This window comes from Pseudocercospora fijiensis (assembly GCF_000340215.1).
Source record: "Pseudocercospora fijiensis CIRAD86 unplaced genomic scaffold MYCFIscaffold_6, whole genome shotgun sequence".
In the NCBI taxonomy this organism is placed as follows: Eukaryota; Fungi; Ascomycota; class Dothideomycetes; order Mycosphaerellales; family Mycosphaerellaceae; genus Pseudocercospora; species Pseudocercospora fijiensis.
This window is the reverse complement of record NW_006921537.1, coordinates 865,140-878,071: the sequence shown is the minus strand read 5'-3', so window position 1 is coordinate 878,071 and position 12,932 is coordinate 865,140. Positions and strand designations below refer to the sequence as shown.

The window sequence follows — 12,932 nt, the reverse complement described above, 5'->3', positions numbered from 1 at the left end:
TAGATGTGGACCTGAAGCCGTCAAGTGAATCAGTCGAGCCTACGAGGCCTAGCCCAGATCAAGGCTCCAGTCAAGACATAGATTTTGCTGCCACGGTGGCTGCCGGTCTAGCGGACAGCGGCTTCGACCCTGACATGGTCATCAATGATCCCGTCTTCCATCGCAGAGCCTCACCTACCGGTCAAGCTGAAGCTGATCCAGAAGAAGTCATCTCGACGACGACGACGACGAGTAAGCGCAAGAAGAACAAGAAGAGCAGCGAATCGAGAGATCTGTCTGGCGAGGCGTCGCCAGCTATTTCTTCGTCCAATCTCGAGGATAAGCCTGCAGCCGACGATGTCAACGATATTATCAACAAAAGTCTTGGTGGTGCTGGTTTTGATCCGGGCCTCATCGAGAAGGCCATGGCTAGCAACAATACTTCTTCTGCTGATATCGACAACGATCAGCCTGAGATCGCCTTCGCTACGTCCAAGCGAAAGAAGGGCAAGAAAGCTAAGAATGAATCTGCCAGTGGGACAGAGTGGTGGCAGGCGTCTGCGCCACAGGAGGACCTGCCAGATGTACAAGCAGCTCAGACAACCGAGAAAGACTTGCAGGCTCCTGCCGAACCAAGCACCGACAACCAGAAATCTGAGCATGGTTGGCTGGTTCAGGAAGAGCTAGACATCGATGCCGGCGACAAGGCATACCGCGAGTATAAGAAGAAGAAACGTCAGCAAAGAAAGCTCAAGGCTGCCGGGCAAGCAGGAGTGCTCTCTGATCATCCGGAAAGCGCAATGGACGATATCGAACGCTCTACAGTGGTCTCTGATAGCGAGACCGGTCTTTCTCGAGCTACGACCAAGGACGAAAGACCACCGCAGCCATTGCCGCCTGTATTGGAGAAGGCAGCGCGACCAACGTCGGCACCTCCGGAGTCGGCTGATGCCACGACCAGTCCAACAAATTCAAAGAGCATTGTCTCTAGCGTGTTCCCTGGTCTGCAAAGAGTTAAACGCCGAGCGCCGTCGATTCCTTCTGGAGAAGAGGCAAGTCAGCAAGCCAGGAGATCAAGCTCTGGTAGTCAATCACGAGCTCTACTCCATACCTCTGAAGTCTCTCAGCATTTGCCTGTTGAGGTCCCTCGCACGCCGCCTCAAGAGCATGAACGTCGTCTGTCCGATACAGGCTCAAAGGACCATGCGTCTGCTCTGTACAAGGCGGCCGCAGGAGTGGCGGCCATCTCTACTGGTGCAGCTATTGCGTCAGCTTTGGACAAGAAACAGTCAGAAGCGGGCAAGGCCAGTCGATGTGTGCCGGCTGATGAGCCAAGCTGGTCTTTCGCTGCGCTTCAAGATGATAAGCAGCATCAACCAATTCGAGACAGCGGCTACCAAGAAGGCAAGCGAGCATCACAGCAGACCGAACGTTCGAGCGGCGAGATTCCAGAAATCCTCCATACCAGCTCTTCTTTCGATAGTTTGCGTCAGCGTCGGTCTCTCGAGCCACTTCGCATCTCTACGCCATCAAGCCCCGAGAAACAGTGGAATATTCACACACCAGAGAAAAGATGTGGTCCGTCTGACAAGAATGCACTCGAAGCGCACGCACGTACGCCAAGCGCGGAGACGCCGCTTCTCCCGACGAGTAAGAACCGCACGTCATATCTCTTTCAATCACCACCTGACATTCTCGCAGAAGCGGCAGATGCTCGAACGCCAACGCATACTTCTGAACATGGTACTCAGTCGAGAGCGCGGGCATGCTCGAGAGGGTCGGAAGCAAGTCCCGTTCCGAGAACAGACGGGGCGAACGATGGATCAGCCTTCTCTCCGACGAGTCCAAGAACACCATTGGACCCAATTCCAGAGGAAAGGCAGCACGCTCGAAAGCGGAGCAAGGCCAGCAATGAGGTCGGCGGTGCTGAACACGTCAAAGCCATCAAGCGTACGGAAACGCGGCAAAAGATGCGTGAAGAGGAGCGAGCGTTGTCGCCCAACATCCGCCCTTCAGTCAGCATCCCCTCTGGAGGCAGCACCCGGTCGACAAGCAATCCGCTGTCGACGTCAGATGAAGTGTACAACCGGCTCTCTTGGCCCGCTGTTGACGAGGAGCACGAGACGGTCCATCTTGATCGACGGCATGCTTCGCAAGCACGGACCATGCCACCAGATCCACGCTCGCCAAGCGTCACGAGCAACCGGTCGAATGTGAGCGGCGGACATTTCAAATCGCCACAAGAGCTGCGGTCGCACAGCCGCAACAGCCACCACAGCAATCGCAGTTCCACCCCATCGCTCCGGCGAATCAGCTTGTCGGGTGATCTGCGGGCAGCGGCAGCAAGCCGGCGGGGTCTCAGCGACGCGGGATCAGCCGTTAGCGCCCGGTCGTCACCCCAAACAATTCCCTTCGTGGCCCCGCCCACACCACCGCTGAACGACGATGAGATTGCGGGCAGCGCCTCGCGCGCCGTCGACATGAACGACGATGTTTTCGTAGGTTGCACGATGCACGCACGTGACGGCATCGACGCTGACTCCCTGCAGCAAGGGTATGGCGATGCACAGCAGCAGGCGCAAGTGTCGCCTACACGACCGCCGAGTGTTCGCAAGCGACAGAGCATGCACATCACCGAGCTGGAGTCCCGTCTCGACCAACTTGTCGCAGAGAATCGCGCTCTCCACGAGGCGAGAGAAGCGGAGGCCGGAGCACTGCACAGTGGAGCTCTCCGTAATGGCCAGTCCCTGCAAGAAATGCTCAATGCACGTGATCTGCAGCTTCGAGCCAAAGATGCCGAGATCAACCAGATCAAGGCCATGCTGCAGCCCATGCAGGAAGAGCTGCAGAGATTGACGGACATGAACGCTGGTCTCACCGAAGCGAACAGGAACCTGGTCGACGACACCAATCGTCGCTACGCCACTCTGCAGGCCGAGCACTCTCAAGCACACGAGCAATGGCAGTCGACGGCGAAGCACCTTGAACACATGCGCGCAGAACACGGTAGAATCACGTCTGGCATGCGCGACATTGTCGAAGCCGAGATTGCGAATGCTCTTGCCGACAAGAACGCCGAGATCCTGAGATTGCGTGAACAGCTCGACATTGCTGCCGAACAAATCCGCGCTCTACAGCTCCAGATCCAGGCTTCGAAATCCAGCGACTTCCTGGTCCAGCGCGACGAGGACTACTTTGATGGCGCTTGCCAGAAGCTGTGCCAACACGTTCAGCAATGGGTATTGCGCTTCTCCAAGATGTCGGACAACCGTGTCTGCCGCTTGTCCACCGACCTCCACGACGACAAGATTGAAGCACGCCTGGATAATGCCATCCTCGATGGCTCAGATGTCGACAAGCTTCTTGGCGATCGTGTGCGCCGTCGAGACGTCTTCATGTCTGTGGTCATGACCATGGTCTGGGAGTATGTTTTCACGCGCTACCTCTTTGGCATGGACCGAGAGCAGCGACAGAAGCTGAAGACCCTGGAGAAGCTCCTGTCTGAAGTCGGACCGCCCCGTGCTGTCGCACACTGGCGTGCCACAACGCTCACGCTGCTTGCAAAGCGTCCGCAATTTGAAGATCAGTGCTCCCTTGACACGGAAGCAGTGGCCAACGAGGTCTTCGAAGTGTTATGCAGACTTCTGCCTCCACCTTCTGCATCTCGAAGTCAATTGCTAGCATCCCTGCTCAAGGTTCTACGCATTGCCGTCGACCTTTCCATCGAGATGCGCACACAACGAGCAGAGTACATCATGCTGCCGCCTCTGCAGCCCGAGTACGACACCAATGGAGACCTGGTACGCAAGGTCTATTTCAATGCCTCGCTCATGAACGAGCGCTCAGGTTTCTTCAGCTCCAACGAGGAGCTTGCCGCCCAACACGCGGTCGTCAAAGTTGTCCTTTTCCCACTCGTCGTCAAAAAAGGTGATGACGTGGGTGAAGGTGAGGAGGAGATTGTGGTCTGCCCCGCACAAGTGCTGGTTCAGAATGACAATGGTAAAGGCAAGAAAGTCGTTAGGGTCATGAGTGGTGCTATGGAAATCGATGATCCTATTCGAAGTACCAAGAGCAGACAGAGCAACCGCAGTCTGCTTAGCGACGCTCCGGGTAGTGTTGGCTTTTGATCAGCGAGGCGTTCGGGGGAGGGATGATAGGTTTTGGCAGCATTTTATGGGGCTTGCGAGAGATGTGGGTATGGATACAGAGTACACAGACGTACACAGACGTACATAGTTGCATGAGCATAATTTTGGATGTTTCATATCAAGTATACTCTTAGTGGTGCTGCTTACCTGTTCCACCACTGTGCGTGAGGCTTTGATAGCCTGCGCTCGCTTCGAATGTCTATAGGTCTTCCAACGAGGGAGTGAAGGGGGCTGAGAGCCAGCTTGGCACCGTCATCAGGCTGTTGAACTTCGGCACGCCCTGAATCCTGATCCCATTATACACACCATCTTCCCAATCATTTCTTATTACCGATGTCGATCGTTATCGATCACCGCACTCTATCTGCAACCAGGATGGCTAGACGCGAAGCGATGATTCGGATGTCGGAAGCTGCCCGTCTGGCATCATCTCTGTTCAGCTGTCGGCCAGCCCAGGCAACCCAGGGTGACATCCAAAGCAAGATCACAGGCTTGCGACCGGCGCAGCCCCTACAATAGCTTCCGGCGGCCTCTGCGGCCTCTCGATCCATCGCTGATATAGGTATCGATGGCATACTAATCATGAGTCCCCTGCCTGCTGTAGGTTGGCGCGCGTCACACCATACTCTCGAGCAGCTTGATAAGAGCACGTTGCGACAGCACTCTGCGACACTCGTGCGAGGCTATCCGGCATCAGGTTTGACAAGCCAGCTGGTCGTCGCGCCATACAGCCTATAACTTATCTGTCTTCTCCAACATTCGGCCAACGCCTCGCTCATCTGTCAGCTCGACCCCGACCACATCCGCCGTCCGCCGTCCGCCGTCCGCCGAACGATATACCGGCTGCACGCAACCTTACCTACTACCCAATCTCTATAACCCAGCGATACCAGTCCCTATCGCCAAACATGTGTCTCGTCACTTCTCCCAGGCGCGACTACGTGGCGAAAGACCTGCCACCGCGACCCGTCAGCAATTATCGTGGTGGAAGAAGGAGTTCGGGAACATACTATCGACGCACGAGCGTCATTCCTGTCGAGCGTGTCAGCTACCGCAGCAGCATTCATAGTCGTCCCAGAAGTAGTACGGAGGTGTATAGGAAGACGAGTCGGAGTTATATTCGATGAGCGAGCGCGTCGATCGTGGGAACGATACTGCACGGAGATGACGACGAGGACGATTTGCTGGAGGTGTCGCGCTGCGATCCTCGGTGGCTTGTCATGGAAGCGCAACTCGGCTCAATCGCGTCGTTTCCTCTCATTTGTCGCGCCGAATCCGTCTCGGTGAGATGGCGTGTGTGGGTTTGGTCTCGGAAGCAATGAATGATGGGAGCATGGGATGGCGCAATGCGTAGAGACGCCGTGACGACAGTTTCCTCTATCTACAGCGAGAATCAATCGTTCCGGCGCACGTCGCCATGTTCTGATCATCGCTATATTGAGCTATATGCATGCATATGCATCGTCTGGAGGATGAACAACCAGTCGGTAGATCCCGTCCACACATATTTGTGCATAGCTGCGCCTTTGTATCATTCGTGTGCCTGTTGCCGCATGATTCTTCCGGTCTTGGGCATTGGCCGACTCATTGTGGCTGCACTAGAACGTGCCATGTGAACGCTCTTTCAAGCTTGATGACGCGCTTTCCTATGAGGTCATTGAAGTCCCTCCGAACACTCCTAGCTTGCAAGAACATGCTCTATTGTGATCATCTCCCTCACTTGCTTGACAATTTGATCGATCAAATCTGATTGTGTAGACCTTCTCACGTCAAACGGATACCGTCAAACAGCAACCATGTAGGCGACCGCAGCATGCAAACGACCTGGATGCGAGCTGTTTCACATGCTAACAAAGCGTCAGGATTGGACGACACTCCTCCATACGCTCCAAGAAGAGCACCGACTCCACGCCCAGGCATCGCTTTGCCATGTCCTCGCTCCGTGCCAACATCGGCGGCCCGGAATTGTCCAAGAAGCTGCGCCTTCTGATCAAGACCGAGAACCACGCAATCAATGCATACGAACAGGCTGGTAAAGAATGCCAGAGTATAGCAAGCCAGTTGAGCGAGTGGGGCGAGGATACCAACGACGAGGCTGTTAGTGACATCAGTGACAAGCTCGGTGTATTGTTGGCAGAGATCGCAGAGCAAGAAGATCTGTTCGCACAGAACCTCGAGGACAGCAGAGGAGTGTTGAAGCAGATCAGAAACACTGAAGCCAGCGTGCAACCGACGAGAAACCAGAAGCAAAAGGTGAATCACATCAACAACGCCAGCACGAAGTCGTGACTGCAACTGACACGTGCCATTCATTGAACAGATCCAAGACGAAATCCAAAAACTGAAATACAAAGAACCAGAATCCACGAAACTCGTCACGCTGGAACAAGAACTCGTCCGCGCCGAAGCCCAAAGCCTCGTCGCCGACGCCCAACTCAGCAACATCACCCGCCAAAAATTCAAAGAAGCCTACGACCTGCACACAGCCGCCATCATCGAGCGCGCCGAAAAACAACTCATCCTCGCCCAACACGCTCGAAGGCTCATCAGCATGCTCGACGACACTCCCATCGTCCCCGGCGACGAGCAGCAGCCTTTCACGCACGCCGAGGCGGCCAGAGAGGTTTTGAATGATGCCGAGGCTTCTCTTAGAGCGTGGAAGCCTTCGGTCGAGAAAATTCACACCTCGGCGTCGCAGTTGGGGCCGAATGCTATGGCTGCTGTTACGAGCATTCCTACTCATGCGCTTCCGCTGACGGAGACGCTGACGGATGCGCAGAGGAGTGAGGCTTTGGAGCGGGCGGAGCAGGAGGAGTTGCAGCGGGAGAAGGGTGAGGGTGCGGCGGTTGCGTCTTAGGAGGATGGCTGGGTGGTGAGGAAGGGGGGGGGGAGGGGGTATGGATGATGCTTCAGAAATTTCTCGGTCGGGAATGCTTTATTTATCCTTTGGCTGTGCGCGAATCTGAATTGGGGCTGGGGTTTTAATTGCTTTGCTTTGCTTTGTTTTGCGATACCATTTTCGTTTTGTCATCCATCCTACTAGGATTTTTGTTTTGTTATTGTTTTGGTATACAGCACGCTCTTATCGTAAGGAATGGAAATCTCAATTCAACAACACACTTCTCGATCTTCTTTCCTCCAGACGTAGTGTAGTGTAGTAGTGTTCATGATAAAATTCATCATGGCTCAGCCGCAATACCACACTATAGGTCAAAACAAGTCAGCACAAAAAAAATCCTTCCACAAACAAAACCAACACTGGTTGATGAAATTGGGACTCACCGTCAAAAACGCCTCATACTTCGCCTCACTCACCGGACTCACCTGCCCATCATACACACACCCATGATACTCACTATCCTGCACACACTGATACGTATACCGACTCTTCCCATCCTTACTCTTGAACGTGGCCACCACACCCCCGTAATCCGTCCTCGACCCCGTCTCCGTGATGCTACACTTCTCAAACAAAACGTCGAAGTTCGCGTAGCAGCCCGGCACCGGTCGGCCGAATTTCGTGAAGAGCGGGGCGTGCAGGTATTCGAAGGCCGTGCCTTGTCCGGTCGGGGGCAGGTCGCAGATGTCGTTGTTGGCTTTGCTGATTAGGTTGGCGTGGGAGCACCAGTTGAGGCCGTAGATCCAGGCGTTGATTTCGAAGTGGCCGTCGGGGAGGCTGGAGGTGGTGGAAGAAGAAGGTGTTAGGAGTAGGTTTTTGAGGGATGGGAGTGGGGGGCTTCGACTTACGTTACGTTGGCCAGGAGGAGGTTGGGGCCTACGGTGCCGTCGAAGGGACAGATGACTGGATCTGGAGTCGCTGGTGGGTCGGTGGGTGAGGCTGAGACGACGGCGCTCAGGCCTAGAAGGCTGAGGGCTGCGAAGGTGAGTCCGAACATGATTGTTGTGCTGGTAGGTGTGTCGGAGGATGAAGTGATGATGATAGGGAATAAAATGGAAGTCTGGACTCCGGTATGAAGAACGTGTAGTAATGGAAAGCTTCGGATCCTCAGTTCTGGGGATCGTTGATCGGGCATTCTTTTTATTATAACTGCCGGCCACGCCTACACCTTGAGGATCATTGAAGTTAAACAACCTGTCTTTGACGCATTCAGCCTGGTCAAACTTCTCCGGTACTGCCGTGAATAGCAACAAACTCTCTTGTACCTGGTAGGAAGTGTGCATAAGCGTTATCTGATGGTGTTGCAATTTAATAATAAAGGGCTTGGGATGTCGTTGTAGTTGTACTGTACGGAGACCTCAATGGTGGGTTTCCGCGACATGGTGTCTGAATTTCATTCGGGAACACGACTGCTTATGCCATCCGTTGAATTGCGGCTCTTGATGGAAACCAGGTCCGTGGGAGTAGAGTTTGAGACGAGCAGGCATCCTTGACAACACATGGGAGTCTGGTCTGAGGACCTTTTGGGGTCGGATTGCGATATGCTCTGTGCACATGCTGGGTAGTCAGGCTGGGAATAGAATACCCGAAAAGGATAGGGCGCTTGTTGCTATGTGAGACCGAAAAGGTCGTTTTCCGATTCTGGCTGAGAGGCCGAACACCCGCCTAACACTTTCAGCCATTTCTCCATCTCCATCAATGCACTCAATGTTGACTCGATTGGCTCATGTCCGCCACTGTTCGGCTCGATTTCTGGGTATGGCTGGTCGGCGTTGGGGGTAAGGGCTTCGTAAAAGTCAACGATCTTGAGACCGGGTTTCTTCTCAATTTCCTCTGGTTTTCTTGGTTTCTTGGCGACGAGGAACGGGGTCAACCCAAGCCATTCATTCGGCACGAGCGAAGTCCAACTCACTGTTCTGGATTCACCAGATGCGTAATAATGGCGAGCTTCTCAGACTGCTTCGACCTTGCTTCGGCGATATCTACTACGATCTTCGCAGCGAGATCCATATGCATCTTGACTGTCAGATTCTTAGGTAGTATGCCGAAAGCCTTGGAAGAAATAACGATACTTGGCAGCCACCGTTTCTTCTCGGCAGACACGGCAAGAATCATGGCGGTTACGTGCTTGGACTCGCTGTAACCTTGGGGCAGTGCCACCGAATGACCGTCAGCAATGCGTTCCGGTACCGCTGTGTCTTGCTGGTGTGTAGCAAATCAGCTCCCAACGCTCGCGATAGAAGAGATGCATGCAATCTGGGCGTTGCACTTGTTGGACTGTAAGCTGAACTCGGCCACTATTCTTGTCCCTGCTACATGCACAGCTTCACAGGTTTGCAAAGTCTTGTTGAAGTCGACAGCCCACATATTGTGGATGAAGATGCCGATAGCCTGTAGTGGCTCGTTGTAAACATCTAAGTCCAGACCAAATCGCTCTTGTCCAAAAAGTTTGCGGCCAAGAACATGGCTTTCGAGAAGTCTGCCTTGGTGCCGCGAGCTTCAAAGCTCTTTTCTTGCCGTGACACTGCATCTGCCGATCGATTCAAGCAGTAGATGTGGGCGACAGAAGAATCGCCGAGTAATTCCTGCAATATGTGGTTGCCAAGAGATGCCGTTGAGCCAGTCACAATGACTGTGTGCAACTGCGGCATCTGGAAAGTGCCTCTAACTTGCTTCGACGACGGATCTTGTGTATGCTTCTGAACCATATGATCCGTCACATCCTCCCGACTAGGCTGTTTAGCGTCGTTCTCGCCACCTGCAAGGTAGCTAGCAAGTCCAGCGATTGCAGGATTGCTGAGAATACACGCGGCGATGCGTTGCTCCCCGCTGCGTGGTTGAGTGTAGAGGAAAACGCCACTACTTGTGGTGAGTCCATTCCATAATTGAAATGTCGGCATGGTCAGGTGGATCGTCCGGAATCTCCAGCCCTTTGGCCTCGAAAGCTTTGCGTATTCACTCTTTCATTGAAGCAAGATCTATCCCCTTGCTGAGCACCCCAAGCTCATCGGTTTTGGTACACCTGTGCTTCCAGAAGTGTGAAGAATGACCACCCGATCGTCTGGCTTGTTGGCATAAGCACCAGGTATGGCGAGCCAGGTTTCAAGCCTTGTTCCACAAGCTAATCGAAGGCCGGTATCTGCACTGCGCGAAGACCAGGCACAGCTTTCTTGATGGTCTCCACCTGCGAGTCCATGCTTTCACCATAGAGCAAGTAACTGCATTTCGTGTTTGTGAAGAGGTTTGCTTGGCCCTCCCCGCGTAGAGGGCAGAAGAGGCATGTATCCAGCGAACGCATAACGTGTATCGTTGACGCCGATGTATGCAGCAGTATCCGTGCTCCTCTGACCAACACCAAAGACTCTTCCCACCCATCTCGCCATGCCATTTACAGTATGAGCAAGCTCTTCATGTGTGATGTTGCGCCAGCCTTGAGCGAGTTCTGCGTCTTTGGGTGCTCGCACGGGCTTCTAGAGAGCGTAAGGGGTATATATCATCGACCTACCTTACATCCTTCATTGCTCACTTCACGGGTGCGTGAGCGCGCTCTTTCGACGATGCGTCGCAGCATACCAGGTCAGGTTGCGATATAGGTGAATGGGGCGGGAGTCGCTGAGTGTAGGAGTATGATGTGGATTTTCGAAACGCGTCGACAAGTGCATCCAGATGCTGAGTAATTGCTGATGTAGCCGGAATAAGCTAAGCTCCAGCTAGCTCCAAGTCTGTTCTTTCCAGCCTCCTCTCTATTGATTTGCACTGTCCATACATCGCCCGTCCCATCATATATGAGTCTTTCCAAGGAGAACGGCATAAGCTGATACGGGTTCCCAGGATCATGTATACCGGCAGTCACAATGGCCATAGCAAGCACTACGATGATGTTTTTAGGGCAAGCTACGCATCGGGATGCTGGCGAGGACGGTCGATGGTCATTCAGAGGGTGGTAGGGTGTTGAACTTCTCGAATGGAAGTACTCCCTACTCGCTACTCTCTTGAATATTCTATCAACATTTCCTCCTCGCCACTCGATCGAAAGTCAAAGGTTAGATGGACCTCCGTAGCACTGAAGGGCCGCTATTATCAACCACTATAATCATGGACCAGATTCTCCTATCTTGGTCCACTGGTCCTCTGGAATATCGGCGAAGTCGAGTACCTCATAGCTGCCTCCCATCCGACCCTGGACATTTTCCCAGTCCCTACCGATTGCTGTCTCTGGCCGCCATCTCCAGACTCTCTTCATGCGCTCATCTAATTTTCCTTCGAGGCAGTCCGCAATGTATCGACCTATTATTGGTATATGCTTATAGCCATGGCCAGATCCTCCTACACCCAGCGTCAGACTCGGGAACTCCGGATGCGCTGTGATCAGGAAGTCTCTATTAGGAGTATCCGCACACCAGCAGATTCTAGCAAAGCTGAATGGACGCTCTGCTAGATGTGGCATGCACTCCCGCAAAAGCAATCGGACGCCCTCCTCGGATCTCAGCGGGATCTGGTGTCTTGCGAACGGCGTAGAGACACGATGATCTTTCGTCAACCAATTGCAATATCCAGGATGCTCGTCGCAGATTTTGAGCTCATGATTGTCTTCATCTGGTTCCATGAAGAAGCCCCTCTCGACGTTGAACATGACCGGCAGATCTTTGTAAAGTCTGGTCTCCTCATCAGACATCTTGATGTGTGCGAGAGTCCATGCGGTTGGTCGGAGCTGGTCTTTCATGTCGATCAACTGGGGAGCGTTGGCGCCAGCGCAGAGAATTGTGCGGTCAGCATAATGCTTCGTGCCATCTTTTGTCAAGGCTCCACGCACATCTCCATTTTCCACGACTAGGGACGTTACGGCGCCATGCGGGCTGCCTGCCACGACTTTGACACCAAGTCTCTGAGCTTCGTGAAGAGCAGACTCCATGGCCTTCCTAGCATGTACCCAACCAGCACCATCCTTCTTCCACCAACCTCTCCAATTGGGAAAATCGCCAGTCAGTACACCTTCCGGCATTGTCTTTCTAAAGTCCTCAGCGGTATTCAGTTCCACAAATCCTCGCTCCGGTGTTGGTCTCTCGTCGTCATACAGCTCCTTGATATGCTTAGGCTGACTGGCAGCAATTACGTATCCGGTTTCATGGTAGTAAGGAACGAACACTGGATCGTTCTCCCATGCCGCAGTGGCTTCAGCAGAGACTGTGGTGCGGACGAAGGACTCATCATCTCCCCCGTCGGATGACTCTGTGTCCTGCCAGCCTTTGATTTTGTTGACATCATTCCCTGCTGAGATTGCAGATGGAAAGGCATATGGATCAAGCACTGTCACATGTTTGTAGCCTCTCCTCGCAAGATGTAATGCTGTACTAGAACCCCAGGTACCCGCGCCAACGATCACGATTGAAGAAGATTTGAGGTCTTTTGCTGAAGACATGATAGAATTTCAGCTCGATACTGAACTACGATGTGTCTTGGAATTGAAATGCATACACTTGAACAGTGGTGTCCGAGTCCGAAGATCTGGCTTGCAGGGATATGAAAGTACCCCACATGCATCGGCATGGTTTTCGCCTGGACCTTCACCGACTTCACACCATAGTTGTTGATTATTGATTACTGATAATCACTAGTTACTGTAATTATATGTGACTACGATTATGATTACTGAGTGAGTGACTAGTGATTATAATCAGCAATCAGTCGGCTGTTCTTAGGCAATACTAGGGTGTATGTTACACCTACAGTAGGTATCAAATTTGCACTAGTTTCTACCTGTTTCTGTAGACAATAATATACTACAATAGGCGACTTTTATCGAGAGGTAGGTATATAGAATATAGGCATAGGAAGTCGCTAATTTTGATAGGTTACTAAGTTACTAGTGTCTTCTTAAGAAGAAGAGTTGTTATTATCGCTAATAT

At 52.9% G+C, this 12,932-nt stretch overlaps 6 protein-coding genes across 6 annotated transcripts; 2 read left to right on the top strand and 4 right to left on the bottom strand.

Annotated features, from left to right (window-relative positions):
- Nucleotides 1-2,426: 2,426 nt before the first annotated feature.
- Nucleotides 2,427-4,244, top strand: MYCFIDRAFT_165687 (uncharacterized protein). Its single transcript, XM_007930008.1, has 2 exons — nt 2,427-2,477; nt 2,529-4,244. The coding sequence occupies exons 1-2, from the start codon at nt 2,460-2,462 to the stop codon at nt 4,104-4,106; spliced, it is 1,596 nt and encodes a 531-aa protein (XP_007928199.1). The 5' UTR covers nt 2,427-2,459; the 3' UTR covers nt 4,107-4,244.
- On the bottom strand, nt 4,241-4,678 carry MYCFIDRAFT_176209 (uncharacterized protein; the record flags this gene model as incomplete). Its single annotated transcript, XM_007930007.1, has 4 exons — nt 4,241-4,256; nt 4,287-4,307; nt 4,343-4,450; nt 4,482-4,678. The coding sequence occupies 4 exons, from the start codon at nt 4,676-4,678 to the stop codon at nt 4,241-4,243; spliced, it is 342 nt and encodes a 113-aa protein (XP_007928198.1).
- A 1,378-nt stretch (nt 4,679-6,056) lies between these two features.
- On the top strand, nt 6,057-6,984 carry MYCFIDRAFT_139639 (uncharacterized protein; the record flags this gene model as incomplete). The annotated part of the gene is made up of 2 exons (XM_007930006.1): nt 6,057-6,380; nt 6,448-6,984. The coding sequence occupies 2 exons, from the start codon at nt 6,057-6,059 to the stop codon at nt 6,982-6,984; spliced, it is 861 nt and encodes a 286-aa protein (XP_007928197.1).
- A 322-nt stretch (nt 6,985-7,306) lies between these two features.
- On the bottom strand, nt 7,307-8,023 carry MYCFIDRAFT_85220 (uncharacterized protein; the record flags this gene model as incomplete). The annotated part of the gene is made up of 3 exons (XM_007930005.1): nt 7,307-7,330; nt 7,410-7,803; nt 7,875-8,023. The coding sequence occupies 3 exons, from the start codon at nt 8,021-8,023 to the stop codon at nt 7,307-7,309; spliced, it is 567 nt and encodes a 188-aa protein (XP_007928196.1).
- A 1,417-nt stretch (nt 8,024-9,440) lies between these two features.
- MYCFIDRAFT_85221 (uncharacterized protein) lies at nt 9,441-9,926 on the bottom strand (the record flags this gene model as incomplete). Its single annotated transcript, XM_007930004.1, has 1 exon — nt 9,441-9,926. The coding sequence occupies one exon, from the start codon at nt 9,924-9,926 to the stop codon at nt 9,441-9,443; it is 486 nt and encodes a 161-aa protein (XP_007928195.1).
- A 980-nt stretch (nt 9,927-10,906) lies between these two features.
- Nucleotides 10,907-12,445, bottom strand: MYCFIDRAFT_155102 (uncharacterized protein; the record flags this gene model as incomplete). The annotated part of the gene is made up of 1 exon (XM_007930003.1): nt 10,907-12,445. The coding sequence occupies one exon, from the start codon at nt 12,443-12,445 to the stop codon at nt 11,120-11,122; it is 1,326 nt and encodes a 441-aa protein (XP_007928194.1). The 3' UTR covers nt 10,907-11,119.
- Nucleotides 12,446-12,932: the final 487 nt, after the last annotated feature.